Source organism: Amphiprion ocellaris, chromosome 20, assembly GCF_022539595.1.
Source record: "Amphiprion ocellaris isolate individual 3 ecotype Okinawa chromosome 20, ASM2253959v1, whole genome shotgun sequence".
NCBI lineage: Eukaryota > Metazoa > Chordata > Actinopteri > Pomacentridae > Amphiprion > Amphiprion ocellaris.
This window is the reverse complement of record NC_072785.1, coordinates 30,466,072-30,490,348: the sequence shown is the minus strand read 5'-3', so window position 1 is coordinate 30,490,348 and position 24,277 is coordinate 30,466,072. Positions and strand designations below refer to the sequence as shown.

General features: G+C 38.2%; 1 protein-coding gene across 7 annotated transcripts in view; it reads left to right on the top strand.

Moving 5' to 3' along the window:
• The window catches only part of ppp2r5eb (protein phosphatase 2, regulatory subunit B', epsilon isoform b), a 59,710-nt gene extending 50,135 nt beyond the window's left edge, over positions 1–9,575 (top strand). For all 7 annotated transcript variants that reach the window (XM_023270634.3, XM_023270633.3, XM_023270632.3 and 4 more), the window contains 7 exons: positions 938–1,046; positions 1,857–1,910; positions 2,734–2,784; positions 3,285–3,404; positions 3,494–3,621; positions 4,620–4,721; positions 5,916–9,575. In XM_023270634.3, coding sequence (XP_023126402.1) covers positions 938–1,046; positions 1,857–1,910; positions 2,734–2,784; positions 3,285–3,404; positions 3,494–3,621; positions 4,620–4,721; positions 5,916–6,015 — 664 coding nt within the window. In that variant the 3' untranslated portion in view covers positions 6,016–9,575. The remainder of the gene's footprint in view (positions 1–937; positions 1,047–1,856; positions 1,911–2,733; positions 2,785–3,284; positions 3,405–3,493; positions 3,622–4,619; positions 4,722–5,915) is intronic.
• Positions 9,576–24,277: the final 14,702 nt, after the last annotated feature.

The window sequence follows — 24,277 nt, the reverse complement described above, 5'->3', positions numbered from 1 at the left end:
TTTGAGCTTCACTTTACGTCAAGTTTCAGCTTCTTTAATTTGTCAACATCGATTTAGCAAACTTGACTCGAAGAAACTCGTCTTAAATGTCTTTCAACTTGACCTAAATGTCTTAAAATGTGCCCTAAATTTAAAAAACAAAAAAAATAAACTTGTCCTAAATGACAAAAATGTGTCCTAAATGACAACCTGTCCTCAATTACATAATCTTGTCTGAAAAATCTTTAAACTTCTACTAAATGTCTTTAAACTCATCCTAAATTACTTTAAACTTAACCTAAATGACAAAAATGTGTCATAAATGTCTTGAAACTCCTACTAAATGCCATTAAACTTGTGCTAAATGTCACCATTTACTTCACTGTTAATGAACTTTTTAAACACACAAAAGACGTTCAACTTCCCACAACTCTAGACCTGCATTTAAAATGTACCTACAAAACCTCACTGCTTAAAGAAAACGTCAAGTTTCAGCTTCTTTAATCTGTTAGCCACAATTATAGTGACTCAAACTGAGTCGAATTTGCTTCAAAACTTGAAATTTCTCCACTAATATTTTAGCTCACAATACAGTGACTCCCAGAATACCAAAAGTGCAAGTTTTCAGACAGTATTTTCCCCTAAAGTTTAGATTTTCTGCAGTTTTGCAAATTTACCAGCTAAAAGCCTGGGAAAAAGTTATTGATAGTATTTTTTTTATCATTTCTAGCTAAAAGTTAAACAGTTTAACCTAAAAATCTACAGATACTCTCTGTTTTTCCACCTAAAACTCTGATGAAAACAGTAAAACTCCAGTAAATCAGAGAATAAATGTCATTCTGTTGGTCTTAACTCATGTCTCTTTGCTTTGTTTCTCCTGTAGCTCGTATAAACGGTTATTCTTCCTTCACATGGAGGCTCTTTCATGTCTAATCCATGTCTCTGTCCTCTGTTCCAGTATAATCAATGGTTTCGCTCTGCCTCTGAAAGCCGAGCATAAACAGTTTCTGGTCAAAGTGTTGATTCCCCTCCACACTGTCAGGAGTCTGTCCCTCTTCCATGCACAGGTAACGGATTTTAAAGCAAAAATAGCAGTTTTTGGTGTATTTAAAATAACTTTTCTGTCTTTTATTGCATCATAGTTTGACTTGGCAGCATGTAAAATCCTGTAATGTTTTTTAGAAGGTAAATCTGGATCTTTAGGTCATATGTTCGAGGTTTTAGGATGTTAACATGAACTTCCTCCTTTATGGAAACAGAACAACCATGAATAAGGAGAGAAAACTCAGAAATAAATGTTTTCTCTTCTCTAAGACACAGTTAGAATGATGGAAATCAGAAAAAAAGTTGAATTTCTTTGAATATTTATTTTAAAAAATGGAAAAAACCCAATACTTAGAACAAAAACGGAGGCTCTACATGCTACAGATATTGAAATATAATGTTTCTCTCTAGTCTGCTCATCATTTGTAGAAAGGTGTTTCACCATGCTGAATGTATCTCCAACAACTTGCTCCTCTTTTCACAGTTTCTGAGCCGAGCTGCGTTTATTGATCCAGCAGGTTTTAGTTTCATCTAAAAATAACTTGAAACCTGCCCAAAGTAACAGAAAATTGACCAAATTGACTCAAAATTGGCCCAAAGTAACAGAAAAAAGTCCAAAATGACAAATAAACAGTTTCAATTAGAAAGGTTTTCTGATGAGAAGGTTGAAAGTTGTTTCGATCCTTTTGCCCAGTTTGCCTCAGGAACATTAAGATATTTAAAAATCTTCATTTCCAAAGTTGAGAAATCAAAGTTTATCTGAACTGCTGCTGTTGAAAATCTCTGCTGAAGTTTAAAAACATGTTGTAACTCGACTCTCTGCTCTTTTCCAGTTGGCGTATTGCATTGTACAGTTCCTAGAGAAAGACCCAACATTAACAGAACCAGTAAGTTTCACTTTTTTTATTTCTAGTTTCTGTCCTTCATGTTTTCTGTCTTTTACTTTCGTGACTTCTTAATTTAACACATGGTTGGTTTTTAGAGGAATTGTTCAGGTTGATTCATTTAATAGGTGCCAAATAAAAGTCATTTATTTTGAAAGTTCAGTTTCTGCTAACGAGTTCGCCCAAACATTGATTGAAACTTTCCAGAAAATTTCCACAAAATTGCAGGAAAATTCCCATAAAATTTCAGGAAACATCCCATAAATATTCTATAGTATTCTTGAAAATTTTCGATATAATTCCCAGAACATTCCCATAGAAATGCTAGGAAATTACATGAAAAATGCAGATTCCCAGAAACGGATTTATTATTTACTTTACAGACATGGAATTTATGCCAATTTTCCAGGAATTTTCTGGGACTTTTATGGGAATTTCATGCCAATTTTCATGGAATTCCTAGAATTTTTCCAGAATTCTATGGGAATTTTTTCCGGAATATTTCCAGAGTTTTATGTAATTTTTCCTAGAATTTTCCAGGAAATTTATGGCAATTTTGTGGGGATTTTATTGGAATTTTGCAGAAATTTTCTCAGACCTTTGTGGCAATCTACCCAGAATACTTTGGGAATTTTTCTGGAATTTCCTAGATTTTTTCCCCCAGTAATTATATGGGAATTTTCCTGGATTTTTTTTCTGAAATTTTATGGAAAATTTCATTGAATTTTATGGAAATCTACCTGGATTTTTTTACATGGGTGTAAACCTCAGATTTCGTATTTAAAAAATCTGTAAAAACATCTCTGAACTCTTGTTCCTCTTTCAGGTCATCAGAGGCTTACTGAAGTTCTGGCCAAAAACCTGCAGTCAAAAAGAGGTGAGTTGTTTCATTTCTTTCTTCTTCAGCTGTCAGTTATGTCCGAAATGTGAAAAGTTTGCAAAATGAGTCCAACAAATTCTGTATTTGTTCAAATGGGTGAAAGAAAAATTGTCCATAATTAGTAAAATTGTCCAAATTGACTCAAGATTTGCCAAAATACCAAAAAGTTGTGTTAAAAAAAAAAAAAAAAGTTAAATTTGTCTAAAATGACTGAAAATTTGCCTAAAATGACAAAAGCATGAACAAAATTTGTCTATAATTACTTGAAACTTGTTCAGAATGACTCTTAAGTTTGTCCAAAAAGGCGACATTTCCAACAAGGACTCAAAAATCTCAACAAAATCACTTGAAGATGATCCAGAGAGACTCATCAGAATGTCCAAGATGCTTCAACATGTGTCCAAACTAACAAACTCTGGTCCAGAATAACTGGAAATGTGTCCAGAATGACAGAAATTAGAAATAATTTGCATGTATTCCTGTTTCTTCTGCTGCAGGTGATGTTTCTAGGAGAGCTGGAGGAGATTCTGGACGTCATTGAACCGACACAGTTCGTGAAGATCCAGGAGCCGCTGTTCAAACAGATCTCCAGATGTGTCTCCAGCCCACATTTCCAGGTCAGTCAAACTCAAAACTGGAATTTGGACACCTGGACGTTAAAAAGACGTTTCTCCAGAAGATACTGAAAGTGTTTTTGTGTCCTCAGGTTGCAGAACGAGCTCTGTACTACTGGAACAACGAATACATCATGAGTCTGATCGAGGAGAACTCCAGCGTCATCCTGCCCATCATGTTCGCCAGCCTCTACAGGATCTCCAAAGAGCACTGGAACCCGTGAGTTTAAACTGGAAATATCCAGAAATCAGCTTCAGGAAGAAACTTTAAGGCAACACGATGACTCTGATCAATGGAAACTTTCGGAATCAGTCTCTCCTTATTGAGGAAAATGAAAATTTCCCAATTAAACTGACTAAACGTGGAGAAAATTTGATGAAAATGAGGACTTGAGGCATGTCTGTACACTTTATTAAACGTGTTTAACATTCCAGTACAGATAACAACTATCATTTAAGTCAAGATTTGTCCAAAATAACAAGCACTTTTCCAGAAAACCTGATTTAAACTTGGTACTATCGTAGCATCCTCCTCATGCAGCGCTGCTCTGCTCCCAGAGCTCCTGCAACTCTTAGAAAGCTCCCTGAAGTCCAACTGTAATCAGCTGAATTACTTAAAATGTGTTTAAATGATTCAAAGTTTGTCCTAAATTACTCAAAATTTGTTCAAACTTTGGACAAATGACAGAAATTTCCAAAATGGCTTCGGATGTGTCCAAAGTGAATCAATGTATGTTCAAAATGACAAAAAAACTCATCCAGAATTACTCAAATGTGTGTAAAATGACATAAACCTGAACAGAGCGACTCTAAATGTGTCCGAAATTATTCCATATTTTTTCAGAATACCAAAAAATTGCCCAAAACGACTCAAAATTTGCCCTTTATGATTTAAACTTTGACCAAAATGACTTGAATCTTGGTGAGAATCATTTAATAGTTGTTCAAAATAAGAAACACTCGTTTAGAATTACTCAGAATGATTGACGTTGACTCTAAATTTGACAGTGACTAAATCTTTGTTCAAAATGACCAAAAACCCTGAACAGCTCGACTCAACGAGGTTCTAACAAACAACTTAGAATTTCTCCGTAATGACAAATGTTTGTCCAGTAGAACTACATTTTGAATGTATTTGTTTTGTTTTCAGTCAGAGTCTTTGTGTTTTGTTGTTTATAGAATAAATAATTCTGAGATTTCTGTCTTTGCTTCCTTCAGGGCAATCGTGGCGCTGGTCTACAACGTCCTGAAGGCCTTCATGGAGATGAACAGTACCTTATTTGATGAACTCACAGCCACTTACAAGTCAGACCGCCAGCGGTGAGAATCGTTCATAAAGACAGGAAACTATCGGCTCTATAAATATCTGGATTAATACTACATGTTGTTATAATAGCAGACAGGAAACACCAGCAGCTAAAATAGGTCACCAAGTTTAGGTTTGACTCAGTTCTTCATTTCATTTCAAGTTAACGGAATTCTGTCATTTCAGAAGAACTGGGACTAAAATAAACTGTGGAGTCCAGCTAGTTTATTTCTTAGATCGACAAAGGACTTTATTTTCTTTGTTGACTGATCTGATCTCCAGATATCTCGCTTTCCACAGATTACGAGAAAAATTAGAACAAAAGCTGGAAATGAAAAGAAAATGTGGACATTTTTTAGCTCTAGCCTTAAAGCTTTAATAACAAGAGGTCTAACAGCAGAGAAATACGATATTTTTAGGCTTGTTTTGTTTCTCAAAAACTTAATGGAATTATGTCATCATTTCAGAGGAATTGTGACTAAAAAACCTCGCTAGCCCCACAACTAATGGTTAGAAAAGAAGTTAAACCACAAGCTATTTTGGACGTCAGCTTGAAAGAATTTATGCCAACGTTAGCTTAATAAAGCTTAAAATCTCAAGTTCAGCTACTGTTAAAAGAAGTCAATGTTAGCATCTTTTATATTGTAGGCCAAGAATTAGCCCAAAACAAGCTAAAATCGGTTTGAAAGAAGTTAGATTAATGTTAGATGTTTTCATTTTACATTCTAACATAGATGTTAGCTTCAAAGAAATCTATGTAAGCTCAAAAGAAATTGAATTAGCATCACCTCAAAGGAAGGTAGATTAGCATTAGCTCTATGAAGTTACAGAAAATGGTTAAATTTATAGAAGTCTTTGTCATGCTGTGCCTTTACTAGTAACTTTTAATGGTTTGACATCAAAATAAACTTCAAATACACTAACTCAGTTAGCCTAAAACAAGCTAACATCAGTTTAAAAGGTTTGTTTTCATATTACAGGCTAACATAGATGTTAGATTAGCATTAGCTCTATGACATTAAGGAAAATGTGTCATTTTATAGAAGTCTTTGTCATGGTGTACCTTTACTAGTAACTTTTAATGGTTCAACATTAAAATAAACTTTAAATACATTATCTCAGGTTCTTGCTGTGAGTTTTTATAAATGTGTCATGAAGTTTTCCCCGCAATTAAACGCCGTCGTCCTTCGTCTTGTCTCGTCCCTCAGTGAGAAGAAGAAGGAGAAGGAGCGGGAGGAGCTGTGGAAGAAGCTGGAGGACCTGGAGCTGAAGCGGGGCCTTAGGAGCGACGGCATCATCCCGACTTAACGACGACGTCGCCGGCTCCCCTCCGCCTCCCTCCTCCCCCCTCCGCCTCCCCTCCACCCCCTCCTCCCCCAAACCAGCCGCCGCCTCCGGATCGACTCGGAGCACCGCCGGTTTCTTAACTGTTTATTTTCTTATGTTTTTTTTTTTTTCTCCTGTGTTTGTGCGACTTACTTTACAGTAGATTCATCACGTCTGTTTTCATTATTTCAACAGCACTGTAAATAATTATTTTTCTCTTTTTTTTCTTTTTTTTTCCCTTAAACTGATATTATTGCAAACGGGGAAAAAAAACAAAACAAGAATAATAATAATAATAATAATAATAAAAAGGAAGAAAAAAATAGAAAATGAGAAAATGACTTGTGTGGGATGGGGATTCAAACAAAAACAAAAAAAAAACTTTTTGGACTGTAGGACATGAAATGAACTCTTGGAAAACAACAAAAAAAAAAAAACAAAAAAAGAGAAGATAGATTGATTTTAACTCTTCAGTACAGTCCCATATGTCATTTTTATTTTCCTGGTTCTCCTCTTTGCTTTTCCTCTCGTCACCTCCCTCGTCTCCCCCTGAACTCACCCTCCTGTTTGAATAAACTCAACAGAACCGCACATTAAATAACAACAGGGACTCTGGCTGTGTTTACATGCGCGTTCAGTCAAAACTATTGACAAATTCTGGCTCAAAAAACCCAAATTTATTCACATATTTCTGCATCTGAAGTGAATTAAAAGAATCATATTTTAAAAAATTACATTTTCAACACTTCAGAATTGATTTTTTCAACCTGTTTAAGGTCCAAAAACAGAAACGTATTTAAAGTTAAGCTGCTTAATTAGTCCCCGACTGGTTTGATGATCAGTTTGTTTTTTAAAATGAAAACAATCTAAATTCTCTAATTGCAGCTGCTTAAATGTCTTTTTTTCAGGTTTCTTTCCTCCTTTGTGACGTAAACTTTAATTTTCTTGGGTTGTGGACAAACGAGACATTTAACGAAACACTGATCGCCTTTTTTCTCCATTTTATGGCGACAATTTATCGACTAATCAGTAAAATAGCACAAGAACAGTGTGCTAAATGTGCATATTTCCTTCTAAAAACCTGTCGACAATAAGCTTCAGGTGTGCTCAGTCTTCTAATTCTTCAAATTATTCAGCATTTATTAAACTTATGTGTACAGAATTCTTTGTTTTTCTTTGCTTTAGCGCCACCTGGTGGTAAACAGCAGGTAAAACACTGACAGGAGCCTTTCAAATCCAACTTTATTAGGATTTAAATAATAAAATACACCAAAATCTAATAAATATTTCATACTCGGAAGTGAAAAATGTACGTTATATTCCAAAATTTGTGTATTAGATGCAGAAAATTTATAATTAAAGCAAAATATTGTCCCTAAAGTTGCTCCACGTGTGCTGTGAAACTCGTATTTTCCATTTTAGAGGCATTTTTATCCTGTAAAATCCTTTAAATTTGTACACAGGATTAGAAAAATCTTCTCAAACTTCAGCATTATTTTAACCTCTGGATGCAGGGATCATTATATTCCACTACTTTGTCGCCACCTGGTGGTAAACAGCGAGTAAAACGTGCAAGAACCTTAAAATTGCAACTTAAATATGATTTAAATACTGAAATAAACCAAAATCTAATAAATATTTGCTAGTTAAAAGCCATGATTTGTACATTAGATGTGCAAATTAGGAATTTAAGTAAAACTTTGATCCAAAATTAGTAACAGCTGTGTTGTGAAAATGTTATTTTCCATTTTGGAGTTTAGTATTTTACATAAAGTTGGACTTTATTCCTGTAAAATCCTTAAAAATGTATGCAGAGAATCTAAAGCCTGATTAAAACTTTACTTTGGCGCCATCTGTTGGTAAATAAACACCAGCAGAAGACAGAAAATCCAACTAAAATACGACTAATACTGAAATAACCCCAAATGTTCTAAATATTGAAGTCACAGGAGAGTCTGAGGTGGGAAAAAGACAATTTAAGGCCAAAATGCACAAAATCAGAATCCAAGTAAATATTTGACCCAAAAATGTGCACCACTTCTGCTTTAAAACGGTTATTTTCAATTTTACAATTAAATATTTCAGTTTTTATTCATTTCAGATCCTGTCAGCTGTCATTTATTCGTCCTTTTGGTTCCCTGAAGCCGACAAATTTGTGTTCATATTTTGAATCCAGACTAAAACTTCTGTCAAACTTGCTGAGGCGCCACCTGGTGGTAAATTATGTATCTGCAGGAGGCTAAAAATCCAACGGAAACATGACTGAAATACTCAAATAAACCACAGTCAGAAATATTTAACAGACTGAAATGACAGAGGTGGAAAACATTCAAATTAATCACCAGAATCTGTTGGATGCACAAATTAAGATTTTAAGTAAAATGTGAGCTGGGATATTTGTTTCTCTTTACTTTGGCGTCATCTGGTGGTGAGTTATGCATCTGCAGGAGGCTAAAAATCCAATTTAAACCACAATCATGAATATTTAACACAGAAATGACAAATGTGGAAAAAAAAATTCAAATTAAAGCCCAAAATCTGTTCATTGGACTCACAAATTCGGAATTTCAGTAAAAGTTTGTCAATTATTTGTTGATTGGGATGTTTTGTTTCCATAAAATAACCCCTAAAAACCCACCTTTCGACCCTGAACGCTGTATGTAAACACACCCACCTCGCCTCCTCCACTAACAGTCCTGCTCTCTCGTTGACTCCGCCCTCTCTCCCTCCTCACCTGCCCTCCAGGTGCGTCGGCCATCAGTCTGGAACTGGTGCCGTCCGGCCACAGCGGGACTTTCAGCTCCGAACACAGACAAAAAAAAAGGAAAAAAAAAGTCACCAAAAAACCCTTCCTCTTCCTGTTGTGAAAAGACGAGCGCCCCGCCTCACCTGTCCTCACCTGTCCTGGTCCATGTCGCCCACCGGGGGGCGCCGCGTCGACTCACAGTATTACAGCAGCAGCGATGACAAAAAAAGAACCCTGTACATTGTTATTGAATGCAGTACACTGATAATCTTGTATCTTGTAGTAATTTAGATTTGTTTTTTTGCGTAGGAACCTGTGGAGAGGAGTATCCAGTATATAAAGAGGTATTATGGAACAAGACTTCCTGGTATTTATGATAGTGTTTCCCCCTTTTAGTCGCTTTCTTTTCTTTCTCCCTCTTGGTTTTTATCTCATTTTGGATATTTTGATGAAGTTTCTTTACACCATTTTTTTTCCTTTTTTTTTTTTAGTGCAGGGAAGGGAGGGGTCAGGGCAGGTAGGCAGGCAGGAGGGGTGGAAGAGGAGAAGGCCCGGGGCAGATCTAGTTGCCCCGCCGGGGGTAAAAACATTTTTTTTCTTGGTTTTTTTTTTCGACAGCAGAACCTCCCCCCTCCTCCCTCGCAGAATTAATGTGTGCTTTAGAACGGCCCAGATATAATATGATTTAAAAGCTGAGAAAAAAAAAGATAAAAAAGGGTTGGAGAAATACAAATGTTTAATTATTTTAAAAAATAAAGAGATATTAAATTAAACCTGTTTTGTGATAAAGCCCAGACACTGAATCGCTTTTATTTCCAGAGTTCACCGGGTGACTGAGTGGATGGATGAGTGAACCCATGAAACCCAAGGAACAATAACAACAAAGAATCTAAAAAACAAGCCTTTTTGTTTAAAAAAAAATGGAAAACTGGTTATTTGTTACATTTGTAAGATTGGGGATGGTCTGTGTTTGCAAAAAAAGATCTAAAACCCATTTAAGCCCAGTTTGGACTATTGGAAGTGGTTGAGGTCATTAACCGTCTCAGAAGTCTTTGTCATGGTGCCTCTTTACTAGTTTATTTTTTTAACAAATCAATGGTGTCTTTAACTTCAGCCCGATCCTTTGTTTACGTTGACTGTCGCACAGGTGTCGGAAAAGGAAAGAACTATTTTTTTCAGGATGTTTGGGATGCAAGTTTTGAATAATTTCCTCATTATTTTGCAACTTTATCGACCAATATTTGGGTAAATTATGACTGAAATTAAGCCCAGTGGATAATTTTATTGTTTGTGTATTTCAATTTTAGTCAACAGACACATGATCTGGGCAACAAATAGGAACCAATTCAATTCCATTTTGTCCTATTAGAAGTGGTTGGAGGTCATTAACCCTCATAGAAGTCTTTGTCATGGTGCCCCTTTACTGATTTAACTGACTAAAGATCCAAAACCAGCAGTGTTTCAATATGAACTCACAGCTCAAATCTGAAAATAATTAGAAAGTTTTAGGATTTCAACACCAGTTCTTGCGTATAAAATGAAGAAATTCTATTTTCTAGAAGTCTTTGTCATGGTGCCCCTTTACTGGATAAAGATCCAAAATCAATAGAGAGTCTTGATCCAAACTCAAAAATTAATTTATGACTGAAATTAAGTCCAGTGGACATTTTTATTGTGTGTGTGTGTATATATATATATATATATATATATATATATATATATATATATATATATATATATATATATATATATATATATATTCATATGTGTGTGTGTATGTGTGTATATATATATTTTTATATATATATATATATATATATATATATATATATATATATATATATATATTTCAGTTTTACTCAACAGATATGATCTGGGCCACAATTAGGAACCAATTCAACTCCAGTTTGTCCTGAACACATTAGAAGTGGTTGAAGGTCATTAACCATCGTAGAAGTCTTTGTCATGGTGTCCCTTTACTGGTTTAACTGGATAAAGATCCAAAACATACAAAATGTCTATCAAATCACAGAAGTCTGAATGCACAGCATAAATGTTATATTTTCTCATAAAACTGAAAATAAATCTGGAGATTGAGGATTTACAACATTTTAACACAGTTTCGGACATGTAAAATGAAATAATATTTTATAGAAGTCTTTGTAATGACGCCCCTTTACTAGTTAAACCCCTACAATGCTCTCTGCCTGCCAACATGAACTTCCCACACTAAAATGAAGAATGAGAACAGTTTAACATTAAAAAAAACTAAATAATCAGCAATAAATCAGTAAATCAGCTTCATCTCAGAATTTATGCAGTTTAGAAATCAGAATCTCAGATGAAAACCAGTAAAAATGTTCAAACATCTGTGTTTACTGCTGGACTGTAAAACAACGTGAACCCAATAAACAACAGCTCACTGCACTGTAAAAAACTAACAAAAAACAATTTTAAAAAATTCGGCAGCAAGGACTGCAGAAAAAAATGCAAAAAAACAACAGTAAAAATACCAGCAAATATCTGTAAAATAATTTAATTTTTAGTGGATTTAACCCTCCTGTTGTCCTCAGAAATTATTATTTCCTTGTCCAAAAATTCTGCAAAAAAGTCATCAAATTTCTGAAAAGTTCAGGAAGAAAATTCCAATAATTCCTTAAAAGTTTCCTTTAAAAGTTTAATTTAAAAAAAAAAAATCCCCCAAATTTGGCAAGAAAATTCTTGTAAATATTTTCAAAAAATGACTAAAAATCTTCCCAAAAAATCCTAAAAATATCTAAAGTGATTCCATATAAATCAGTAAAACTAATATTTTCTTTAGGATTTTTTTGTGAATGTTCTTAAAGAAACATTTTTAATATTTCTTTTTTTTCCACCAAAAAATGTTCAAAGATTTCCCAAAAATGATGAAAATGTGGACATCAGAAGTTTCACTGTGAAAATATGTTTTTTTTCCACATTTTCAAACTTTAAACTGGGTCAGTTTTGACCCGCAGGACGACAAGAGGGTTAATTAGACTATTTTCCACTTTAAGGACGTCCGATCCACTGATTTCATCACTAAACAGAACTGATCACCTGAGATCCACCAGCTGCTCTCTGATTGGTCACCAGGTGGAGACACGAACAGCTAACTCAGGTGTTTCCTGTTTTCTAATTAGTTCCCTGGAAGTTGATCCTGTTTGGTTTCAGGTGAAGCTGGAGGAAGAAACTCATCGACAGGTGAGTTCAGGCCGTTTATTATAATAATAGAAACAAGTAGACGTTGGTTCTACTGTAAATAATGAGTCGAGGTCTATTCTATTGCAGGATAAAAACTGGATCTAAAGTGATAAAAACAGGATGAAGCTCTAAAATCTGCAGAGTTTTAATCAGTTTATTCTCTAAACCAGTCAGGGGTTCATTATTTTAAACTCTGTTGGTTTAAACCAGTGTTTCTCAAATAGTGGGGCGCGCCCCCCTGGAGGGCCACAGAGGCATGTCAGGGGAGGAAAAGGTCCTTCAACACGGAACTAATTAGCTGAACTATTGTTTTAACGTCGGCCTGTTTTTCGCAGCGTACAACAATACTGAAATTGTGCTGGCCCATAGACTGTATATGCCATAGATATAAATAATAATAATAATGATCTTCTTTATGTATCTATGGTATATGTACTGGCCGTTCAGACTCCTGAGAACAGGAGAACACATCGTTAATGTGCAGTCGGAACACCAGCGTACTTGATCACGTCACGTACTCCTCTCATCTCCTCCGATTCTTTTTACCAGCAATGTCAAACATGTGGCCTGTGGGCCAAAACCGGCCCACCAGACGGTCCATTTCGGCCCGCGGGACGACTTTACAAATGATAAAAATTACAACATTAACTGTAAATTGTAAATTTGTAAAATTGTAAATTTAAAATAATTTCTAGAACTTGACAAGTTGTTCTGATCATGAAGTAAAATACTGGATTGTTCAGTTCCAGAAACCTGTGACTGAATGTTTTGTGTTTTTGTAGATAAACTGTTATCTGGCAGTTACAATGCATGTGGAAATGATGAACTGAGGCATAACAGGCTACTGTTGAAATTGAACTTGTTTTCCTTAAGAAATTTCAGGTTCATAATATTTTGTAAAAAGATAGTTCATTAAATGTGAACATTTTCAGAATGTACTTTTTTTTTAACTAAAACAAAGGGGAAAAGTTGGAGTTGTGGTTATTTATAGGTTATTATGCTGTGATTTTACTGGTGGGGCCCACTGGAGATCAGATTGTGTTTATGTGGTCCCTGGACTAAAATGAGTTTGACACCCCTGATCTTTACTGTGAAAAACAACAAAATGGAATCAGATAAAATAACACAGCCCTGCATATTCATGTTTTCACAGTTTTTATATATATATATATATATATATATATATATATATATATATATATATATACACATATACAGACCTGATCAAAATCTTAAGACCAGTTGAAAAATAACTAGAATTTACCTTTTGCACATTTGGATCTTAATGAGGTTTTAAGTAGAGCTACAATATGCAAAAGCAACAAGGGGGAGTGAGACAAAAAGCACTTTGAAAAAGTAATTTATTGAAAACAACAAGTAAACTGAAATAGGCTGTTTATCAGCTGATCAAAAGTTTAAGACCATCGCTCAAAAAATTTCAAAAAACTCTCCAAACCAGAACAAAAAATGTTCTCAGTAGGACTCAGTAATGAGTAGCTCCACCGTTCTTGTTAATCACTTCAAAAATTGGTTTGGGCATGCTTGATGCGAGTGTTTCCAGGAGGCTGGTGGGAACATTGCTCCAAGTGGTGAAGATGGCTTCACGAAGGACATCAACTGTCTGGAACTGATGGCCATTTTTATAAACTTCCCTTGCCATCCATCCCCAAATGTTCTCTATGGGATTTAAATCAGGGGAACATGTGGGATGGTCCAAAAGAGTGATGTTATTCTCCCTGAAGAAGTCCTTGGTCAAGCGAGCATTGTGAACTGCAGCGTTGTCCTGTTGAAAAACCCAGCTGTTACCACACAGACGAGGGCCCTCAGTCATGAGGGATGCCCGCTGCAACATCTGCAGTCGGCACCAGTAAGGGCCTTAATTTGGGTCGAGGACCACCCTGTGTCTTGACAGACAGCCAATCGGATCCTCCGGCTCAGCGCAGGTGTCATTTTTTTTGGGTCTACCACTTGACTTTTTTGTTCCATAATGCTCAGGATCTTAGAAAAAATTTAGAATGACTGTCTTACTGCGTCCCACCACAGCAGCAATGGCACGCTGCGAGAGGCCTTGCTTATGCAGCTCTACGATCCGACCACGTTCAAGAAGAGAAAGCTTCTTCATAGTAAATTGTGTTTATTTCCTAGTGAAAGTGTTATTGTATGTAAGGTTTTTATTTGTAAATAAACATTTAACAATTTAAATAAGTGTTTTAGTCTTGTTCAGTTATTTGATGGATAGGCGTAGTTAGAGAGAGCCAGACAACGAGATAGAAATAAGAGTCACGGCAAATCATACAGCACGGGGTTGCGAGCGTGAATCGAACCCGTGCCTCAGCGTCGGAGACCTAGTACGTACGTCAGTGGCCTTACTCGTTGAGCTATATGAGCACACATGTGATGTGCCTTAAAACATGTATAAATGCAATAGAATGTCTAGGGGTAGGGTTAGGGTTACAGAGCAAGGTCCTTACAGTTGTAATGCAAAAATAGGGTTAAAAAAAATTAATACAATTTAATTTTTAATGTCCAAACGAAGCAGCCGAATATTAAGAGAAATAAATCCCCGGTTTTCCCGTTGGTTTTTGGCCGGTCTATATCGCACGGCCAAAAACCACCGGGAAAACCCCACATTCTTTTTAAGATATTTTTGGCTAGTTTGACTTAATATTAAATTATGAAAATATGTAAAATTTAATATCCATTTTTGTACATTGCTACTGTCAGGACCTTCCTCTGTAACCCTAACCCTACCCCTAGACTTTCTATTGGATTTATACACGTTTAAAAGCACATAACATGTGTGTCCATATAGCTCTACGGATTAAGCCACTCACGCATGTACTAGGTCCCCAAAGCTGAGGTCCGGGTTCGATTCCCGTCCGCAACCCCGTGCTGTATGAGTTACCCTCATTCTTATTTCTACACCATTGTCTGCCTGTCTCTCACTACACCTATCCATCAAATAAGTGAAATAGACTACAACACTTATTTACAAAATTACATCTTTAGTTATTAAATAAACTTCTTAAATTACTTCGACTTTTATATTTTCCTACTTTACAAATGTTTTCTGGTCTCAACTTTTTCCCTTTGATTTAATGGCATTTTGTTATGTCGTTTCTTTCTACATTTTAACCCCAACCAGGGGTGGCTTGGCCATCTGGCGTACCGGGCGATGCCCGGTGGGCCGAAGCACATTTTTGGGCCGGCACAGGGGGTGTCATAATTTAACCATCATATATAAATATAAATCCTTTTTGTCAATCGCGACGGCCCATTGGTTGATTTTCTTGAAGGACATTGGACTAATCCAATGAAATCTCTCAGCCCTCCTCGGCCCGCCCCTCCCCGGCCTCTTGACCAAAGTCATCAAAATTTTGCCGTTTGAGTTGACCGGAAGTGGAGAGGAGCAAAGATGTAGAAACGGCCCAAACGAAAGGGGGGCGCTGAAAAATTGCGCGAATAAACGCTTAAAAGCCTGCAAGTCGATGCAGCAAAATGCTGCTGAATAAGTGACATGTTTGCCGTTGCTTCCACTACTTCACCTGCGGCAGCGACTGCTGCTGCCATGATAGAAAAAGAAGCCGAAATTCAGGGGGAGTCGGAGGAAAAGGAGTAGGAGGAGAAGGAGGAGGAGGACGGAGGGAGAGACGTGACACAGCAGGGACAGATCGACGAGGTCACATTAGCTTTAAAACTATACCTTAACTGATTCCAGCTCTTTTTCTTTTCTTGATCATCTATGCATCTCTCTCTCTATCTTTCTCTCTCTCAATCTCTCTCTTCATACTTTAAGGTTCCATTTTGGTGAAGAGCTCCACTTTAAATTCAAGTTGGTCATTTTGACAGTTTGTAATAAAATTTTAAATAAAGTCCCTGTGAGAAGTGACAGAGTGTATCTTTTTTTTTTTTACATGGTTACTCTCTTCCACGTAGGCTGCTGCGTTTATTTTTTTTTTTTTTTTTGAAACAATACAATGTGCACATATATCCTCTGGTATGTCGTATGGCTTGGCATATTGTATAAATAATCATGGTGGGCCACCATGACCAAAAATGCCAGTGCCATATTTTGATCCCAGTCCAGCCCTGGCGCCACCTTGTGGTAGCAAGAAATAGACATTTTTTTACATTTTGATGTACTATTCTTAGCACGTTGACCAGAATCACTTCAAATGTGCTGACATAACTCTGAACACGTTGGTGATGATTCCCAGAGAAAATGGTGACTCGTCGTCAAGGGGCGTGTCTGTGGCGGCGCGGCGAATTACGATTTCTCGCCATGAAAATTGAATTATTAATATCTCAGCTGGAAATGATCCAATCTAGACCAAACTTGATGTGATGGACACCCGTCCGGTTCTGAACACATCCACACTCATAAATTTAGAAATACTCATAGCGCCACCTATTGGCAACAGGAAGAAATTGTCATTACATTTGCACGTGCCATTGTCTGATACTTTGTCATATCATTCAGAAAATTGGTCAGGTGAGTGATCACACCTTGACGATGGCACAGTATGAAGATTTTGACGATTCATAAAACGCTGTTGCCGTGGCAACGTATCGTTGCCGGAATATACAAAGTACTTTTTGACAGGTTAAAAATGGTCATATGCTCGCCAAAATTGCCACACACATCAGGACTGCTGAGATATTTGATATTTTAGATGAATTTCACATGACTGTTTCAAAATGGCTCCATAGCGCCACCTGGAAAATTTCAAACAGTTACAACGGCCAGTACGTGTCACCTAGAATTTTGAAACTTGGTAGGCATATGTAACTCGTCAAGACACACCAAAATGTAATTGACAGCCATGCCCAAAACCCAACAGGAAGTCGGCCATTTTGAATTATATGTCATATGTTTTGACGATTTTGGGTCATTTTTAGACATTTTCAAAAGCTATAAAGTCAAACAGGGTAACACCGAGAGAGCTGAAATTGGGCCAGGATGTACTCCAGGCATGGGTGATCAAAAGTTATCAAAATGCTCCGCAAAAGTCTGAGGGCGTGGCCATGGCGGCCTCCTGAACTTTGATGCTTTGCCATGAAACATCAACTGCTGTGTAACTGCCCTAAACATGCTCCAATCTGCCTCAAACTTTACAGGTGTGATCAGAGTCCCGCCCTGATGACATTCACATGCTGAAATACAGCCACAGTCATAGCGCCACCTGGTGGATAGAAGGAAAAGCTCTATAACTAGCCTGTACATGGTCCGATCTGCCTGAAATTTTATATGTGGGATCAGAGTCTGACCCTGATCACATCCATTGGCCAATATACAGTCTCGGTCGCAGCGCCACCTGGTGGATGGACAGGAAAAGCTCTGTAAGTAGCCTGAACATGCTCCAGTCTGCCTGAAATTTTACATGTATGATCAGAGTCCGGCCCTAATCACATCTTTGCACCACTTGGCGGCCATTTTGGATTTCTCGCCATGAAACAGGAAGTGCTGTGTAAGTAGCCTGTACATGCTCCAATCTGCCTGAAACTTTACTCTCTCAGTTGCAGCGCCTCCTGGTGGATATGCGTGGGCCAGTCGGGCCGCTCGGATGCGAGGACCCGTCCAACGCTGCTTGCAGCTTTTATTGGTTTAGTGGTTGGAAGTCCATAAAACATTAGCGTCAGTCAAATTGAATGCGTCAGTGGATGGAAGTGGTGGTTGCCTTGTGCTGCTCTTCACTTCACTGCAGCTCCATGGCTCCATCTGCTGGACGGACAGAAGTGCAGCAGCTGATGGCAGCTTCTTTGACCTCACGCTGCTGTCAGACCCCAGATTAGGGTTTATTTCAGATATATATAATAGAAAATAGTAATTAAAAAATAAGCTGATGTTGTATTTTTGCAGCAGTGAGTTTTACAGGGTTAAGAGCAACCAGTCAAAGGTTATTACTGAGGATTTTAAACAAAAACATTCAGGCAAACAGTTAACATCATAGGGTGCCTGACATGTTTGTTTTTTTTCCGGGTCGATACAGATTTTTTTTGTAATCAAGGAGATCAGTAACCAAGATTTGGAATCACTACACATTTGCAGAAAAAATAAAGTTTTTGAACAGCACATAAAGTTAAGTTAAAATTAAAATAATCACGAGTTGCAGCCTTTGCTTATTTATGTTTTACATGCTGAAGTTGTCCTTCAGTGTTTCACTGATCAGATTGTGCTGTGGGCAGGAACAAGATCAGAGGGAGGCAGCTGCAGCAGACCCAAAGTAGTTTCACATTCATTTATCTGATCAGATTTCAGGGGGCTTTTTTTTTTTTTTTTTTTTTTTTTTTTAAGAAATGGGACCAATAATTGAAAACATGCTAAATATCAGATGGGATCATTGGTGTCACAGGACATCTGCAGACACAGGTCAAAGATTACAAGGAGTTTATTTAACGAATGAAACTAAAACCAACACAGAAAGGATAACTAAACCAAGGTGAAAACAAAAAGGGGAAACCAGACTAATTGTAGGAGAAAGGTTCTGGTTTCAAAGTCTCTGGTCTGGCAGAGAGCGGAAGAATGAAGAACCGGGCCTTCGTGGATTAAGGTGATTGAGAACAGGTGAATCAACCCCCACACCTGCGAGAGAGATGGATGGATGGATGGATGGATGGATGGATGGATAGATAGGTAGGGAGGTAGATGGACCATAGATAGATGGATGGATAGGTAGATTCTGCAGTGGGGAAATTTTCAGTGTGGCAGTAGCAGATAGGAAAACAAGTAAAAAGAAAAGCAGCACTCAGTGCACAGATATAAATAGATGTTTTCTCCTTAGAGAAGAAATAGAAATGCTTGTAAAAAAAAAAAAAAAAACCTTGTGAAATTGCACATATTGACTTATTTACATTTTATTGCAGTTACTTCATGGGTGATCTGAACTACTGGGAGCAGGTTTGATTGAACACAGTCTGACTGCTGCAGGAAGGAAGGACCTCCTTCAAACATTGTGGGTGAAGCAGTCTGTCCCTGAAGGAGCTGCCGGTGATGGTCCTGTTTCCTGCAGGGGGTGGGAGATGTCCTCCATGATAGACAACAGCTTTGTCATCATCCTCCTGTCTAACACCAGCCCAGGACAGAGCTTGCTTTCTTAACCAGTTTCTTTAGTCTCTTCCTGTCTGCAGCCGTGATGCTGCTGCTCCAGCAGACCACTCCATACAGGATGGCTGATACCACCACACAACCATAAAAGGTCCTCAGAATTGCTCCCTGCACCCCGAAGGACCTCAGTTTCCTGAGCAGGTGAAGTCTGTTCTGACCTTTCTTACACCGTGCGTTGGTGTTCTATCTCTAGACATGTTTGAATGTCTTTATCAATAAATGGTCAAACACATGTTGAGTGTCAGCTCAGCTCTTTGTTCCACACATGTATATGTTCCTATGTGATTGGTGTCTTGCAGTCAGAGTGTAAAGAATTGAAGCTGTCAGAGGCTTTCTGTGGTGAAGAGGCTGCAGGACATCAGCTGCTCCAACAGGTGACGCCTTTGTTCTTTGGCTCCAACCAGAACCAGCAATAAATCAGCATGAGCTGCAGCTTATCCACCTCATAGAGTGTATAATAAAGAAACCAAGAGGTTTTAGTTGATAGCTGTCTCTAGTGAATGACCAGCAGTGTCTTGTTCAGGTTGTGAGGAGAAGTAAAAAGCTTACAGCAGCTGGTATTCCCAGGTAGTCTCCCATCCAAATACTAACCAGGCCCAACCCTGCTTAGCTTTGCAGATCAGATGAGATTGGGTGTATTCAGTCTCAGAAACAAACCTACAATGTAAGTTCTGTACCTCACATGATTCAAATCTCCACTCACACCTTTTATTTGTCCTTTGATTGCTCCAGTACTGATTGATGCCATCATTTAAGCCAATTTACAACAACACCTTGTAGGAAATGTGGTGCAGAGGTAAGTTCTGTGCCTCACATGTTGAAGGTCCATGGTTCAAATCCCCACTCACACTTTTTATGTGTCCTTTGGATGCTCCAGTACTAATTGCTAGCATCATTTAAGCAAAGTTAGAACAGTATCTTGTAGGACAGGTGGTGTAGAGGTAAGTTTTTTGCCTGGCATGTTGAAGGTCTCCGGTTGAAATCCACCTTAGTACCTTTATTATCTTCACCTCCTTAATAGTTTTGTGTACCATCATTTAGGAAAACTAACAGTTACACCCAGTAGGAAGGATAGTGCAGTGGTAAGTTATCTGCCTCTCATCTGGGAGGTTTTTGGTTCGAATCCAGCCCAGGGCTCTTTTGACACTTTATAAGATAAGATAAAGATAAGATAAAGTTTTTTATTTCTCCCCACTCCAGGGGAAATTTACATTGTTACAGCAGCTTTATTTACAATATATACATACTTTGGCTGTATGACAACCTCTTTCAACTATCATTACAACAAAGTCCATGAAGGACCTTGTGTGAAAGATAGCTCACACGTAGGTTGTGTGTCTGTCATGTGGAGGGTCATGGTTCGAATCCCCACTGGGAACCTTGCGGAGGATGATAGCGGAGTGGAAAGGTTGTGGTCTGTGGTGTGGAGTGTCAGTGGATTGGAGTTGAAGGGTGGTTCCAGCAAAACCAAGAAGTTGCCCGAAAAAGGTAAAGAGCGTAAAGAGCGTAAAGAGCGTAAAGAGCGTAAAGAGCGTAAAGAGCGTAAAGAGCGTAAAGAGCGTAAAGAGCGTAAAGAGCGTAAAGAGCGTAAAGAGCGTAAAGAGCGTAAAGAGCGTAAAGAGCGTAAAGAGCGTAAAGAGCGTAAAGAGCGTAAAGAGCGTAAAGAGCGTAAAGAGCGTAAAGAGCGTAAAGAGCGTAAAGAGCGTAAAGAGCGTAAAGAGCGTAAAGAGCGTAAAGAGCGTAAAGAGCGTAAAGAGCGTAAAGAGCGTAAAGAGCGTAAAGAATATTTTTGGTGAATTTTGCCCAAATGTGAAAAAAAAGCTTGAGCAGAGTGGGGGATTGAACCTGCACTCTCCAGGTTCCAAACCACCATCACTACCTCTGGACTACCGGTCCTACATACCCAAATACAGGCTTTTCTTCTATTCGTCAAGGCGGTGACATCAACACTGAAAGAAAAAAAAAACAATCCACAAAATCAAAAAAAGAACATGATCTACCTACAACTTTTAAAGAACACGCTAAAAAACACAATACTAAAAAGTCACACTCTTCTCCTCATCACTCATTTTTACATTTTAACACAATTTCAAAGCCACACAAATCACATTCTTCATGTCAAATCACTTCTCTTCACTACAAATGGGAGAGAACAGCAAACAAATAAAATACAACTTATGGCTTAAATATCTTCAAAATCTCTTTGCTATTCCTCTACATTCAAATTCCTCAACACCACTCAACAATCACCTGCAGGATCTCTTACTTCTTTCTTAGCTCTGACAAAACATCTTCAAGACTCTGAGAAGACAACTCATTTTCAACACATTTGCTGCTTCGTCTAAGTGTCCACACACATCTCCAGTCATCCACAGGCCTCACCACTGATCAGCTGCACAAACTTACATGTTAAACTTCTCCAAAGATAAAATACAGGCCCTTCTGTCTGATCACAACTTTTACTGGTGGCTCATATTTCAAGTTCATTTCCTTGCAAAGTCTTTATTTTGGATTAAAGTGGGATCTGTGACCAGGCAGATCACTTGTTTATTCTTAGCATTTGGATTTCACTGACATTCCTGTCATGTAGAAAAATAGAAATATCTTTGCATTGATTCAGCTAAACTAACTGCAGACACTGAGAGGCGTAAAGTTCAACAAATGCTGTTTTTATTTACTTCACTGGTGACATCAGTAGATGCTTGCAGTGAAACCACCACTGCAAATATTTATGCATTAAAGTATCGCAACTGAAAACTCCCTACAAACGTCCACTTCTAACACCACAAACATTGTCCAGAGGAAATGATATTAGCTGAACATAGAAACATACACATATGTAACTCATCAAGACACACAAAAATGTAATTGACACCCATGACCAAAATCCAACAGGAAGTCAGCCATTTTGAATTATATGTCATATGTTTTGACGATTTTGGGTCATTTTTAGACATTTTCAAAAGCTATAAACTCAAACAGGGTAACACTGAGAGAGATGAAATTCGGCCAGGATGTACTACACACATGGGTGATCAAAAGTTATCAAAATGCTCCGCAAAAGTCTGAGGGCGTGGCCATGGCGGCCTCCTGAACTTTGATGCTTCGCCATGAAACATCAACTGCTGTGTAACCGCCCTAAACATGCTCCAATCTGCCTCAAACTTTACATGTATGATCAGAGTCCCGCCCTGATGACATTCACATGCTGAAATACAGCCACAGTCATAGCGCCACCTGGTGGATAGAAGGAAAAGCTCTATAACTAGCCTGTACATGGTCCGATCTGCCTGAAATTTTATATGTGGAATCACAGTCTGACCCTGATCACATCCATTGGCCAATATACACTCTTGGTCGCAGCGCCACCTGGTGGATGGACAGGAAGAGCTCTGTAAGTAGCCTGAACATGCTCCAGTCTGCCTGAAATTTTACGGCTGTGATCAGAGTCCAGCCCTCATCGCATCCATAGGCCGACATGCACTTTTGGTCGCAGCGCCACCTGGTGGACATGCGTGGATTCGCCGGCCAGCAAGGATGCGAGGACCCGTCCAATGCTGCTTGCAGTTTTAATTATTATTATTCTTCGTCCGCCGGGAAATCGGCCTTTTTGATGCCCTAAACATACACGAAAACGCATGAAAATCGCCACATACATCAGGACCGGCGAAAAATTTGATATTTTAGGTGAATGGCACGCGTACGTGCCAAAATGGCTCAATAGCGCCCCCTAGAAAACTAAGAAAATTCAGCCCCCGGACAGCGTTCAACCTAGACTTCTGAAAATCGGCACACATATGTAACTCGTCAAGACGCACAAAAAAGCCTCATGCATCATTACCCATAATCCAACAGGAAGTCGGCCATTTTGAATTATGAGTCATTTTTTGACATTTTTTAAAATCTATAAACTCAAACAGCGTAACCCCGAGAGAGCTGAAATTTGGCCAGGATGTACTCCAGTCACGGGTGATCAAAAGTTATCAAAACGCTCCGCAAAAGTCTGAGGACGCGGAAATGGCGAGCCACGGAATGCGGCCATTTTGAAATATGATTCATATTTTGGACAATTTTGTCATTTTTGGACATTTTCAAAAGCTATAAACTCAAACAGCGTAACCCCGACAGAGCTCAAATTTGGTCAGGATGGACACCAGTCATGGTTGATCAAAAGTTATCAAAACGCTCCGCAAAAGTCTGAGGGCGTGGCCATAGTGACCAGCGGAATGCAGCCATTTTGAATGTCTCGCCATGAAACAGGAAGTGCTATCTAACTAGCCTGTACATGCTCCAATCTGCTTCAAACTTTACATGTGTGATCAGAGTCCAGCCCTAATCACGTCCATAGGTCGATATACACTCACAGTCATAGCGCCACCTGGTGGCCATTTTGAATTTCTCGCCATTAAACAGGAAGTGCTGTCTAACTAGCCTGTGTATGCTCCAATCTGCCTGAAATTTTACATGTATGATCAGAGACCAGCCCTAATCACATCTTTGCACCACTTGGTGGCCATTTTGGATTTCTCGCCATGAAACAGGAAGTGCTGTGTAAGTAGCCTGTACGTGGTCCAATCTGCCTGAAACTTTACTCTCTCAGTTGCAGCGCCTCCTGGTGGATATGCGTGGGCCAGCCGGGCCGCTCGGATGCGAGGACCCGTTCAACGCTGCTTGCAGCTTTAATTTTGATTTATAGTGGAAAGGATGTGTTGAAATGAGTGTTTTGAGGCTATATTTTAATTTATTTGCTCTTTGTTGGTTCTGTTTGTTTGTCATCAGTTTGGATTGTTGTTTGGAATCATTTTGCATTTCATGGCCATTGATTTGTGGACTTTTTTGGGGGTTTTTTGCTCTTTGTACTCATAAGTAACCGACTGACATGAAAATTCAGAGTAATTTAGAATTCGGTGTGAACACCAAGAATGTTGGGAATGGATTTTCACACAGCAGCTAATTATTCATAGTGTGAAGATGTGTTAGAACTGAAAGCTTGCAGAAAAACCAAACAAAAATGGTGCAAAACCAATATTTCTATTATGCTAATACTAGTACTTTTGCATTGGACTTGTGCATCCTGTGTATCTGTACTACTGGCCTGTTAATTTAATTTGAACCAGATCTGAGATGATTTTCTTGTGTTCTTGCAGGAAAACAAAACAGAACTATGAAGT